The sequence below is a fragment of the Taeniopygia guttata genome, chromosome 37, assembly GCF_048771995.1.
Source record: "Taeniopygia guttata chromosome 37, bTaeGut7.mat, whole genome shotgun sequence".
Lineage (NCBI taxonomy): Eukaryota > Metazoa > Chordata > Aves > Passeriformes > Estrildidae > Taeniopygia > Taeniopygia guttata.
In genome coordinates this window covers 1686079-1699728 of record NC_133062.1, presented here as the reverse complement: position 1 = coordinate 1699728, position 13650 = coordinate 1686079, and the positions used below count along the sequence as shown (strand labels likewise).

The following is a 13650-nucleotide window of genomic DNA, read 5'->3' as shown; positions in this document are numbered from 1 at the left end:
TCCCAATTCCAATCCTGATCTAAATCCTGATCCCGACCCTGATCCAAATCCTGATCCCAATCCCAATCCCAATTCTGATCCCAGTCCCGATCCCAATCCCCATCCTGATCCTGATCCCGATCCCGATCCCAACCCTGATCCCGATCCTGATCCTGATCCCGATCCCGATCCCGATCCCAATCTCAATCCCGATCCCAATCCCGATCCCAATCTCAATCCCTATCCTGATCCCGATCCCGATCCCAATCCCGATCCCGATCCGGATCCGGATCCCGATCCCGCTCCCATTCCTGTGGGGGAATCCCGGGGCTCAGGGTCTGGGATTGGGGTTGGGGGAAGCGGGAATGGGGTGGGGGAGGGGAAAAGGGGCCAAGGGAAAAGGGGGAAAGGAAACATTCCCGAAAATCCAGCGGGATCCAGGGAAACATTCCCAAAAATCCACCAGAACCCCAAAATCCAGCGGGATCCAGGGAAACGTTCCCAAAAATCCACCAGAACCCCAAAATCCAGCGGGATCCAGGGAAACGTTCCCAAAAATCCACCAGAACCCCAAAATCCAGCGGGATCCAGGGAAACATTCCCAAAAATCCACCAGAACCCCCAAATCCAGCGGGATCCAGGGAAACATTCCCAAAAATCCAGCGGGATCCAGGGAAATGTTCCCAAAAATCCACCAGAACCCCCAAATCCAGCGGGATCCAGGGAAATGTTCCCAAAAATCCATTTGGGATTCACAGAAATATTCCCAAAACCCCCTGAGATCCCAAAAATCCATTTGGGATCCCAAAAATCTACTCGGGATCCCAAAAATCCACTCGGGATCCCGAATCCCCCCCGGATCCCGACCCCACCTGGCTCCGGAGCCGCTCCCGGCGGGAACCGCCCGGAACCTTCGGACCCGGAAGCGCCGGAATTCCAAAGGGCACCGGGAAAAGGGACGGGACCGGATCGGGATCGGGATTGGGATTGGAGATTGGGAATTTGGGGATTTGGGGTTTGGGGATTTGGGATTTGGGATTTGGGAATTGGGATTTGGGATTGGGGATTTGGGATTTGGGATTTGGGATTTGGGATTTGGGATTGCGGATTGCGGATTGAGGATCGGGGATTTGAGATCGGGATTTGGGAATTGGGAATTGGGAATTGGGAATTGGGATCGAGATTTCGGATTTGGGAATTGGGAATTGGGAATTGGGAATTGGGAATTGGGATTTGGGATTGGGGGATTTGGGATTGGGTTGGGATTGGGGATTTGGAATTCGAGATTGGGAATTTGGGGATTGGAGGATTTGCAATTCAGGGATTTGGGATTTGAGATTTGGAGATTTGGGTTTGAGGATTTGGGATTGGAATTTGGATTGGGACTGGGATTTGGGATTTGGGATTTGGGGATCGTGATTGGGGATTTGGGATTTAGGAGTGGGATTGGGGATTTGGGATTTGGGATCGGGATTTGGAATTTGGGATTTGGATTTGGGATTTGGGATCAGGATTTGGAATTTGGAATTTGGGATCGGGATTTGGAAATTGGGAATTGGGATTTGGGATTGGAGATTTGGGTTTGGGGATTTGGGATTGGAATTTGGATTGGGACTGGGATTTGGGATTTGGGATTGGGGATTTGAGATTTAGGATTGGGATTGGGGATTTGGAATTTGGGATCAGGATTTGGAATTTAGGATTTGGGATTTGGGATTTGGATTGGGATTTGGGATTGCGGATTGGGGATCGGGAATTTGAGATTGGGATTTGGGATCGGGAATTTGGGATTTGGGATTTCCCTCTTTTTTCTTTCTTTCCCCATTTTTTCCACTTTTCCCTTTTCCCCCCATTTTCCCCCACCTTTCTCCCATTTCCCCCCATTTTTTCTGTATTTTCCCTGATTTTCCCCAATTTCCCCATTTTTTCCCATTCCCCCCATTTTTCCCGCCCCTCCCCCACCCCCCAGACCCAAACAGGTAAAAAAACAAGAAAAAAAGGAAGAAAAACACCAAAAAAAGGCAAAATCCCGGGAATTTTATTGAATTTGGGATCCCCAGGTGAGCACAGGTAACCCCAGGTGAGTCCATCCCTGTCCAGGTGTGTCCATCCCTGCCCAGGTGTGTCCATCCATCCCTGTCCAGGTGTGTCCATCCATTCCTGTCCAGGTGTGTCCATCCATCCCTGCCCAGGTGTGTCCATCACTGCCCAGGTGTGTCCATCCATCCCTGTCCAGGTGTGTCCATCCATCCCTGTCCAGGTGTGTCCATCCATCCCTGTCCAGGTGTGTCCATCCATCCCTGTCCAGGTGTGTTCATCCCTGTCCAGGTGTGTCCATCACCTGCCCAGGTGTGTCCATCACCTGTCCAGGTGTTCCATCCCTGTCCAGGTGTGTCCATCCATCCCTGTCCAGGTGTGTCCATCACCTGTCCAGGTGTGTCCATCACTGCCCAGGTGTGTCCATCCCTGCCCAGGTGTGTCCATCCATCACCTGTCCAGGTGTGTCCATCCATCACCTGTCCAGGTGTGTCCATCCCTGTCCAGGTGTGTCCATCCATCCCTGTCCAGGTGTGTCCATCCCTGCCCAGGTGTGTCCATCACTGCCCAGGTGTGTCCATCCCTCCCTGTCCAGGTGTGTCCATCCATCACCTGTCCAGGTGTGTCCATCCCTGCCCAGGTGTGTCCATCACCTGTCCAGGTGTGTCCATCACCTGTCCAGGTGTGTCCATCCATCCCTGTCCAGGTGTGTCCATCCATCCCTGTCCAGGTGTGTCCATCCCTGTACAGGTGTGTCCATCCATCCCTGTCCAGGTGTGTCCATCCATCACTGCCCAGGTGTGTCCATCACCTGTCCAGGTGTGTCCATCCATCACTGTCCAGGTGTGTCCATCCATCACCTGTCCAGGTGTGTCCATCCCTGCCCAGGTGTGTCCATCCATCCCTGTCCAGGTGTGTCCATCACTGTCCAGATGTCCTGGGCCCATCCCAGGTGTGTCCATCACCTGTCCAGGTGCTTCTATCTCATCTCAAGGTGTTTCTGTCCCATCTCCAGGTGTGTCCATCACCTGTCCAGGTGCTTCCAGCCCATCTCCAGGTGTCCCTATCCCATCTCCAGGTGTTCCCCTCACCTGCCCAGGTGTGTCCATCACCTGCCCAGGTGTCTCTATCCCATCTCCAGGTGTTTCCATCTCACTCCAGGTGTTTCCAGCCCATCTCCAGGTGTTCCCCTCACCTGTCCAGGTGTCTCTATCCCATCTCCAGGTGTTTCCAGCCCATCTCCAGGTGTTCCCCTCACCTGCCCAGGTGTCTCTTATCCCATCTCCAGGTGTTTCCATCTCACTCCAGGTGTTTCCAGCCCATCTCCAGGTGTTCCCCTCACCTGTCCAGGTGTCTCTATCCCATCTCCAGGTGTTTCTATCCAACTTCCGGGTGTTCCTCTCACCTGTCCAGGTGTCCCCACCCGACTACTGGGGGACCTGGAGTCACCTGTGGGGCTCACCTGGCCCGTCTCACCTGCAGAGCTCACCTGGCCACTCTCATTCTCACCTGTGGGGCTCACCTGGCTGCTCCCTTCATCCCCTTCAGAGCTCACCTGTCCTTCACCTGCAGAGCTCACCTGGTCACTCTCACCTGCAGAGCTCACCTGTCCTTCCTCCTCTTCAGAGCTCACCTGGACACTCTCACCTGCAGAGCTCACCTGTCCCTCCTCCTCTTCAGAGCTCACCTGTCCCTCCTCCCCTGCAGAGCTCACCTGTTCTTCCTCACCTGCAAAGCTCACCTGGTCACCCTCCTCTTCAGAGCTCACCTGGCCGCTCACCTGGCCGCTCCCACCTGCAGAGCTCACCTGGTCATTCTCACCTGCAGAGCTCACCTGTCCTTCCTCCTCTTCAGAGCTCCCCTGGTCACTCTCACCTGCAAAGCTCACCTGTCCTACTTCACCTGCAGAGCTCTGTTGTCCCCCCTCACCTGCAGAGCTCACCTGTCCCTCCTCCTCTTCAGAGCTCACCTGGTCACTCTCACCTGCAGAGCTCACCTGTCCCTCCTCCTCTTCAGAGCTCACCTGGTCACTCTCACCTGCAGAGCTCACCTGTCCTTCCTCTTCAGAGCTCACCTGTCCTTCCTCCTCTTTAGAGCTCCCCTTTCCCCGCTCACCTGCGGGTCGCACCTGCCCCTGCTCACCTGCAGAGCTCACCTGGTCACTCTCACCTGCAGTTCCCACCTGTCCCCGCTCACCTGCAGAGCTCACCTGTCCCCCCTCACCTGCATCTCCCACCTGTCCCCCCTCACCTGCGGGTCCCACCCGCCCCCGCTCACCTGCCCAGGCCCCGCCCAGGTACCTGAGCACCTCCCCGGGCGGACACCTGCGCGCGGGCCGGGGGTGCAGCAGCCCCCGCAGCATCTCCACCCCCTCCGCCCCCAACCCCCGCCAGGTGCGCGGCGGGCGGGGCGGGGCCTCACCTGCGCAGGTGCGGCCGTGCCAGGCGCGGAAGCGGCGGAAGGCGGGGTCGGAGCGCGCAGGTGAGGCCCAGGGGAAGGCGCCGGTGAGCAGCGCGAAGAGCAGCACGCCGAACGCCCAGGTGTCCGCCGCGGGCTCCAGGCGCCTCACCTGCGCCTCACCTGAGCGCACCTGCAGCAGCTCCGGCGCGCAGTACGGGGCGGGGCCGCGCTCCGGCCGCACCTGCCAGCCCAGAACGCGCGTCAGGCCGAAGTCGCACACCTTGACCAGGTGACAGCGGCGGTCGAAGGCCAGGACGTTGTCCAGCTTCAGGTCGCGGTGAACCAGCGCGTGGCCGTGCAGGTAAGACAGGGCGGAGGATACCTGCGCGGCGCAGCGCTTCACCTGCGGCTCCGGGAGGCCCACCTGGGGAGGGGGACATGGCGGGGGTCACGGCTGGGGACACACCTGGAGACAGGTAACACACCTGGGGGCACACCTGGGGACGGGGACACGGCTGGGATCACGGCTGGGGACAGGTAACACACCTGGGGATGGGGACACGGCTGGGGTCACACCTGGAGACAGGTAACACACCTGGGGTCACACCTGGGGTGCGGTGACACACCTGGGGGCACACCTGGGACACACCTGGGACACACCTGGGGACAGGTAACACACCTGGGGATGGGGACATGGCTGGGGTCACAGCTGGGGTCACACCTGGGGACAGGAACACACCTGGGACACACCTGGGGGTGGGGACACGGCTGGGGTCACGTAAAACACCTGGGGTCACAGCTGGGGACAGGTAACACACCTGGGGCACACCTAGGGACAGGTAACACACCTGGGGGCACACCTGGGACACACCTGGGACACACCTGGGGACAGGTAACACACCTGGGGATGGGGACATGGCTGGGGTCAGGTAAAACACCTGGGGACACACCTGGGGGCACAGCTGGGGTCACACCTGGGGATGGGGACACGGCTGGGGTCACGGCTGGGGAGGGGTGACACACCTGGGGGCACAGCTGGGACACACCTGGGACACAGCTGGGGACACACCTGGAGACAGGTAACACACCTGGGGATGGGGACACGGCTGGGGACAGAGCTGGGGACAGGCAACACACCTGGGGGCACAGCTGGGACACACCTGGGGGCACACCTGAAGACAGGTAATACACCTGGGGGAACACCTGGGGAGGGGGGACACACCTGGGGTCACACCTGGGGAGGGCGGACACACCTGGGATCACATGGGGACACTCAGCACTGTCACCCAGCCAGTGCTGTGTCACCTGAAAGGTCACCTGTGCACACCTGTCCTTTCCCCCAGGTGCACATATGTCCCTCACCTGTCCCACACCTGTCCCACACCTGTCCCACACCTGTCCCACACCTGTCCCTCATCTGTCCCACCTGTCCCACCTGTCCCACCTGTCCCTCACCTGTCCAACCTGTCCCACCTGTCCATGTCCCACCTGTCCCACCTGTCCCACCTCTCACCTGTCCCACCTGTCCCACCTGTCCCACACCTGTCCCACCTGCCCCACCCGTCCCACCTGTCTCACCTGTCCCACCTGTCCCACCTGTCCCTCACCTGTCCCACCTGTGTCTCACCTGTCCCACCTGCCCCACCTGTCCCTCACCTGTCCCACCTGTCCCACCTGTCCCACCTGTCCCTCACCTCTCCCACCTGTCCCACCTTTCTCCCCTGTCCCACCTGTCTCACCTGTCTCTCACCTGTCCCACCTCTCACCTGTCCCACCTGTCCCACCTGTCCCACTGTCCCACACCTGTCCCACACCTGTCCCTCACTTGTCCCTCACCTGTCTCACCTGTCTCACCTGTTCCACCTGTCCCACCTGTCCCACCTGTCCCACCTGTCCCGCCTGTCCCTCACCTGTCCCACCTCTCACCTGTCCCACTTGTCCCCCCGTCCCTCACCTGTCTCACCTGTCCCCACATGTCCCACCTGTCCCACCTGTCTCACCTGTCTCACCTGTCCCACCTGTCCATGACCCATCTGTCCCACCTGTCCCTCCTGTCCCACCTGTGTCACCTGTCCCACACCTGTCCCTCACCTGTCCCACCTGTCCCCACATGTCCCACCTGTCCCACCTGTCCCACCTGTCCCACCTGTCCTCACCTCTCCCACCTGTGTCACCTATCCCACACCTGTCCCTCACCTGTCCCACCTGTATCTCACCTGTCCCACCTGTCCATGACCCACCTGTCCCACCTGTCCCTCACCTGTCCTGCCTGTCCCACCTGTCCCCCTGTCGCTCACCTGTCCCACCTGTCTCACCTGTCCCACCTGTCCCACCTGTATCTCACCTGTCCCACCTGTCCCTCACCTCTCCCACCTGTCCCACCTGTCCCACCTGTCCAAGACCCACCTGTCCCACCTGTATCTCACCTGTCCCTCACCTGTCCCACCTGTCCATGTCCCACCTGTCCCACCTGTCCCTCCTGTCTCACCTGTCCCTCATCTGTCCCACCTGTCCCACCTGTCCCACCTGTCCATGACTCACCTGTCTCACCTGCCCCACCTGTGTCACCTGTCCCTCACCTGTCCCTCGCCTGTCCCACCGGTCTCACCTGTCTCACCTGTCCATGACCCACCTGTCCATGTCTCACCTGTCCCACCTGTCCCTCACCTGTATCTCACCTGTCCCACCTGTCCCTCACCTGTCCCACCATTCCCACCTGTCTCACCTGTCCCACCTGTCCCACCTGTCCCACCTGTCCATGTCCCACCTGTCTCACCTGTGCTCACCTGTCCCTCACCTGTCCCTCACCTGTCCCACTGCCCCACACCTGTCCCACCTGTCTCACCTGTCCCACCTGTCCCCCCGTCCCACCTGTCCCACCTGTCCCACCTGTCCCTCACCTGTCCCACCTGTCCCACTGTCCCTACCTGTCCAACCTGTCCCACTGTCCCTCACCTGTCCCACCTGTCCCGCCTGTCCCTCACCTGTCCAACCAGTCTCACCTGTCCCCACCTGTCCCTCACCTGTCTCACCTGTCCCACCTGTCCCACCTGTCCATGTCCCACCTATCCCACCTGTCCCACCTGTCCTCACCTATCCCACCTGTCCCACCTGTCCCACCTGTCCATGTCCCACCTGTCTCACCTGTCCCACCTGTCCCACCTGTCCCACCTGTCTCACCTGTATCTCACCTGTCCCACCTGTCCCACCTGTCCCTCACCTGTCCATGTCCCACCTGTATCACCTCTCCCACCTGTCCATGTCCCACCTGTCCAAACTGTCTCACCTGTCCCACCTGTCCCACCTGTCTCACCTGTCCCACCTGTCCCACCTGTCCCACCTGTGTCTCACCTGTCCCACTGTCCCTCACCTGTCCCACCTGTCCCACCTGTCCCACCTGTCCATGACCCACCTGTCCCACTTTCCCACACCTGTCCCACCTGTCTCACCTGTCCCACCTGTCCCACCTGTCCCACACCTGTCCCACCTGTCCCACCTGTCCTCACCTCTCCCACCTGTCTCACCTGTCCCACCTGTCCCACGTGTCCATGTCCCACCTGTCCATGACCCACCTGTCCCACCTCTCCCACTGTCCCTCACCTGTCCTACCTGTCCCACCTGTCCCCCTGTCCTGTCGCTCACCCCAGGTGTCAGCAGCCCGCACAGGTCCCCGGCAGGTGCGAGCTCCTGGGCGAAGCCAAACTCGGTGGGGGTCTCGAAGGCGAGCGGCAGCACCTGCAGACAGGTGAGCGCCCCCCGCAGGCACAGGTGAGTGCAGAACTCCCGCAGGAAGCCCCACCTGGGCGTGCGCTCCTTGGACAGCAGCTTCAGCGCCACCCGCGCACCTGCACAGGTGAGGGGAGGCACGGCCGGGTCAGCGGTGGGAACGCACCTGGGGCAGGTGACACAGCTGGGACAGTGACACACCTGTACAGGTGACACAGCTGGGGCAGGTAACACACCTGTACAGGTGACACAGCTGGGACAGGTGACACAGCTGGGACACTGACACACCTGTACAGGTGAAACAGCTGGGACAGGGACAGACACACCTGTACAGGTGACACAGCTGGGACAGTGACACACCTGTACAGGTGACACAGCTGGGACAGGTGACACACTTGGGGCAGGTAACACACCTGTACAGGTGACACAGCTGGGGCAGGGACACACCTGTACAGGTAACACAGCTGGGGCAGGGACACACCTGTACAGGTGACACAGCTGGGACAGGGACACACCTGTACAGGTAACACAGCTGGGGCAGGGACACACCTGTACAGGTAAGGTGAGGGCACGGCCGGGTCAGCCGCGGGGAGCACACCTGTACAGGTAACACACCTGTACAGGTGACACAGCTGGGACAGGTGACACAGCTGGGACAGGGACAGGGAACACACCTGTACAGGTGACACAAACAGACACACCTGCACAGGTGAGGTGAGGGCACAGCCGGGTCAGCCGCGGGGAATGCACCTGGGGCAGGTAACACACCTGGGGCAGGGACAGGTGACACAGTTGGGACAGGGACACACCTGTACAGGTAACACAGCTGGGGCAGTGACACACCTGTACAGGTGACACACCTGGGGCAGGTAACACACCTGGGACAGGGACAGTGACACACCTGTAGAGGTAACACAGCTGGGGCAGGTAACACACACCTGTACAGGTAACACAGCTATACAGGTAACACAGCTGGGGCAGGTAACACAGCTGGGACAGGGACAGGTGACACACCTGTACAGGTGACACAGCTGGGACAGGACAGACACACCTGTACAGGTGACACACACAGACACACCTGTACAGGTGACACACACAGACACACCTGCGCAGGTGATACACACAGACACACCTGGGACAGGTGACACACCTGGGACAGGGACAGACACACCTGCACAGGTGACGCAGCTCGATCGGGGACAGGGCACGATGACACCCAGGGGAGAATGACCCAAGTGACTCCCAGGTGTATCCCCAAGTGTACCCCCAGGTGCCCCCAAATGCCCCCCATGTGCCCGTGGGTGCCCCGGTGCCCCAGGTACCCCCAGGTGTATCCCCAGGTGTATCCCCAGGTGTATACCCAGCTGTGCCCAGCTGTGCCCAGCTGTGCCCAGGTGTGCCCAGGTGTATCCCCAGGTGTATCCCCAGGTGTATACCCAGGTGTGCCCAGGTGTGCCCAGGTGCCCCCAGGTATATTTCAGGTGCCCAGGTGCCCCCAGCTGTGCCCAGGTGTATCCCCAGGTGCCCCCAGGTATATCGCCAGCTGTGCCCAGGTGTGCCCAGGTGTGCCCAGGTGTATCCCGAGCTGTGCCCAGCTGTGCCCAGGTGCCCAGTTATCCCCAGGTACCCCCAGGTGTGCCCCCAGGTGCCCCCAGGTGTATTTCAGGTGCCCCAGGGTGCCCCCAGGTGTATCCCCAGGTGTGCCCAGGTGCCCCCAGGTGCCCAGTTGTATTTCCAGGTGCCCCAGGTGTATCCCCAGGAGTATCCCCAGCTGTGCCCAGGTGTATCCCCAGGTGCCCCCAGGTGCCCCCAGTTGTCCCCAGGTGCCCCCAGTTGTGCCCAGGTGTATCCCCAGGTGTACCCCCAGCTGTGCCCAGGTGCCCCCAGGTGTGCCCAGGTGTACCCCCAGGTGTACCCCCAGGTGTGCCCAGGTGCTCCAGCTGTGCCCAGGTGCCCAGGGTGTATTTCCAGGTGCCCCCAGGTGTTCCCAGGGTACCCCCAGCTGTGCCCAGCTGTGCCCAGGTGTACCCCCAGGTGTTCCCAGGTGTGCCAGGTGTATTTCCAGGTGCCCCAGATGTATCCCCAGGTGCCCAGGTGCCCCAGGTGTATCCCCAGGGTACCCCCAGGTGTGCCAAGGTGTGCCCCCAGGTGCCCCAGGTGTGCCCAGGTGTATCCCCAGGTGCCCCAGGTGTATTCCCATGTGTGCCCAGGTGCCCCCAGGTGTGCCCAGGTGTGCCCCAGGTGCCCCCAGCTGTGCCCAGGTGTACCCCCAGGTATCCCCAGCTGTGCCCAGCTGTGCCCAGGTGCCCCAGGTGTACCCCCAGGTGCCCCAGGTACCCCCAGGTGCCCCCAGGTGTGCCCCCAGGTGCCCCAGCTGTTCCCAGGTTTGCCCAGGTGCCCCCAGGTGTATTTCCAGGTGCCCAGGTGTGCCCAGCTGTGCCCAGGTGCACTCACCTCCGCGCCGGGGCCGGGCCAGCACGACGCGTCCGTAGGAGCCGCTGCCGAGCTCCCGCAGCAGCTGCCAGTCCTGACCCAGATCCCGGAGCGGCAGCGCCCGCCCGGCGCGGGACATCAGCGCCTGCACCAGTATAAACCAGTATAAACCAGTATAAACCGGTACGGACCAGTATGGACCAGTATGGACCAGTATGGACCAGGATAAACCAGTATAAACCAGTACAGACTGGTATAAACCAGTATGGACCAGTATGGACCTGTATGGACCAGTACGGACCGGTATAAACCAGTATGGACCAGTATGGACCTGTATGGACCGGTATGGACCAGTATAAACCAGTATGGACCAGTATAAACCAGTATGGACCAGTATGGACCAGTATGGACCAGTATGGACCGGTATGGACCAGTATGGACCGGTATAAACCAGTACGGACCAGTATGGACCAGTATGGACCGGTATAAACCAGTATGGACCAATATGGACCAGTATAAACCAGTATGGACTGGTACGGACCAGTACGGACCAGTATGGACCAGTACGGACCAGTATAAACCAGTACAGACCAGTATGGACCAGCATGGAGCAGTATGGGTCACTATGGACCAGTACAGACCAGTACAGACCATTATGGGCCAGTATAAACCAGTAAGGACCAGTATAACCAGTACAGACCAGTATGGACCAGCAGGGACGAGTATGGAACATTATGGACCAGTATAAACCAGTACAGACCAGAATAAGCTAGAATAACCAGTATGGACCAGTATGGACCGGTACAGACCAGTATAAACCAGTACAGACCAGTATAAACCAGTACAGACCAGAATAAACCAGAATAACCAGTATGGACCAGTACAAACCAGTATAGACCAGTATAAACCAGTATAAACCAGTACAGACCTGCAGGAGCCGCTCCTGGGCCCGCGCCACCGACTCCTCATCCTCATCATCGTCACCTTCATCATCAGCGGCCTCCCAGGGGGCGTCCATGATCTGCCACCAGTACAAACCAGTATGGACCAGTCTGGACCAGTATGGACCAGTACAGACCAGTACAGACCAGTACAGACCAGTACAGACCAGTACAGACCAGTACGGACCTGCTGGAGGCGCTCCTGAGCCCGCGCCAGTGACTGCTCATCATCGTCATCGTCATCGTCACCTTCATCGTCAGCGCCGGCCTCGGAGGGGACACCCACGGCCTGACCAGTATAAACCAGTATAAACCAGTATGGACCAGTATAAACCAGTACAAACCAGTATAAACCAGTACAGACCAGTACAAACCAGTACAGACCTGCAGGGGGCGCTCCTGTGGCAGCGGCTGCTCATCATCGTCATCGTCACCTTCATCTGAGGGCGCATCCATGACCTGCACCAGTATAAACCAGTATGGACCAGTTCAGACCAGTATGGACCAGTATAAACCAGTACGGACCAGTAAAAACCAGTACAAACCAGTACAAACCAGTATAAACCAGTACAGACCAGTACGGACCAGTACAGACCTGCAGGGGGCGCTCCTGTGGCAGCGGCTGCTCATCATCGTCATCGTCACCTTCATCTGAGGGGGCGTCCATGACCTGCACCAGTAGAAACCAGTATGGACCGGTATGGACCAGTAGAAACCAGTACGGACCAGTATGGACTGGTATGGACCGGTATGGACCGGTATGGACCAGTATGGACCAGTATGGACCAGTATGGACCAGTATAAACCAGTATGGACCGGTATGGACCAGTACAAACCAGTGTAATCCAGTATGGACCAGTACGGACCAGTATGGACCAGTATGGACCAGTATGGACCAGTATGGACCAGTATGGACCAGTATAGACCAGTATAAACCAGTATGGACCAGTATGGACCAGTATAAACCAGTATGGACCAGTATAAACCAGTATGGATCAGTGTAACCCCAGTATAACCAGTATGGACAGTATGGACCAGTACAACCCAGTACAAACCAGTATAACCCAGTATAACCAGTATAACCCAGTGTAACCAGTACAAACCAGTATAACCAGTATAAGCAGTATAACCACTATAACCAGTACAAACCAGTACAAACCAGTATAACCAGTACAAACCAGTACAAACCAGTACAAGTACAAACCAGTACAAACCAGTATAACCAGTATAACCAGTACAAACCAGTACAAACCAGTATAACCAGTACAAACCAGTACAAACCAGTATAACCAGTATAACCAGTACAAACCAGTACAACCCAGTATAACCAGTATAACCAGTATAACCAGTACAAACCAGTATAACCCAGCCCAGCCCCGCTGTCCCCTCCCCCCTCCCCTCCCCCTCACCACCTGTTCCCCTCCCCCCCAGTGCCACCAGTGCCACCAGTGCCACCAGTGCCACCTGTCCGAGTGCCACCCGCGCCACCGGTGTCACCCGCGCCACCCGCGCCACCTGTCCGAGTGCCACCCGTGCCACCGGTGTCACCCGCGCCACCCGCGCCACCTGTCCCGCTGTCCCCAGCTGTCCCCGGGGGTGCCCAGATGGCCCCGAGGGTCCCCCCCAGATGTCCCCGGGGTGTCGCAGCTGTCCCCAAGGGTGTCACAACTGCTCCCAAGGGTGCCCCAAGGGTCCCCAGGGTCCCCCCGCTGTCCCCAAGGGTCCCCACCCGTCTCCAAGGGTCCCCTCGAGTGTCCTCAGGGTGTCACAGCTGTCCCCAAGGGTCCCCACCTGTCCCCAAGGGTGCCCCGGGGGGGTGGCCCAGATGGCCCCGAGTGTCCCCAGGGTCCCCCCGGTGGCCCCAGGGTGGCCCCAAGTGTCACCAGGGTGTCGCAGCTGTCCCCAGGGTGTCACAACTGTCCCCAAGGGTGCCCCAAAGGTCCCCACCTGTCCCCAAGGGTCCCCCCGAGTGTCCCAAGGGTGTTGCAGCTGTCCCCAGGGGTGCCCCAAGGGTCCCCAGCTGTCCCCAAGGGTGCCTCAAAGGTCCCCACCTGTCCCCAGGGGTCCCCCCGAGTGTCCCAAGGGTGTCGCAGCTGTCCCCAAGGGTGCCCCAAGGGTCCCCACCTGTCCCCAA

At 59.4% G+C, this 13650-nt stretch overlaps 1 protein-coding gene and 2 long non-coding RNA genes across 3 annotated transcripts; 1 reads left to right on the top strand and 2 right to left on the bottom strand.

The window, feature by feature from the left end:
- Nucleotides 1-1996: 1996 nt before the first annotated feature.
- Nucleotides 1997-4205, bottom strand: LOC140681615 (uncharacterized). The gene is made up of 2 exons (XR_012052663.1): nt 4145-4205; nt 1997-4090 (listed from the first exon to the last, which is right to left on the bottom strand). It is a non-coding gene; the product is annotated as an uncharacterized lncRNA (long non-coding RNA).
- On the top strand, nt 2001-3207 carry LOC140681616 (uncharacterized). The gene is made up of 5 exons (XR_012052664.1): nt 2001-2059; nt 2148-2215; nt 2454-2523; nt 2612-3052; nt 3137-3207. It is a non-coding gene; the product is annotated as an uncharacterized lncRNA (long non-coding RNA).
- A 56-nt stretch (nt 4206-4261) lies between the features above and the next one.
- Nucleotides 4262-11988, bottom strand: LOC115491524 (uncharacterized serine/threonine-protein kinase SBK3-like; the record flags this gene model as incomplete). Its single annotated transcript, XM_072921454.1, has 6 exons — nt 11901-11988; nt 11704-11805; nt 11504-11596; nt 10597-10720; nt 8059-8261; nt 4262-4840 (listed from the first exon to the last, which is right to left on the bottom strand). Coding segments are annotated over exons 1-6 (1173 nt in total), but the record flags the coding sequence as incomplete, so codon positions are not given.
- Between the last annotated feature and the right edge of the window lie 1662 nt (nt 11989-13650).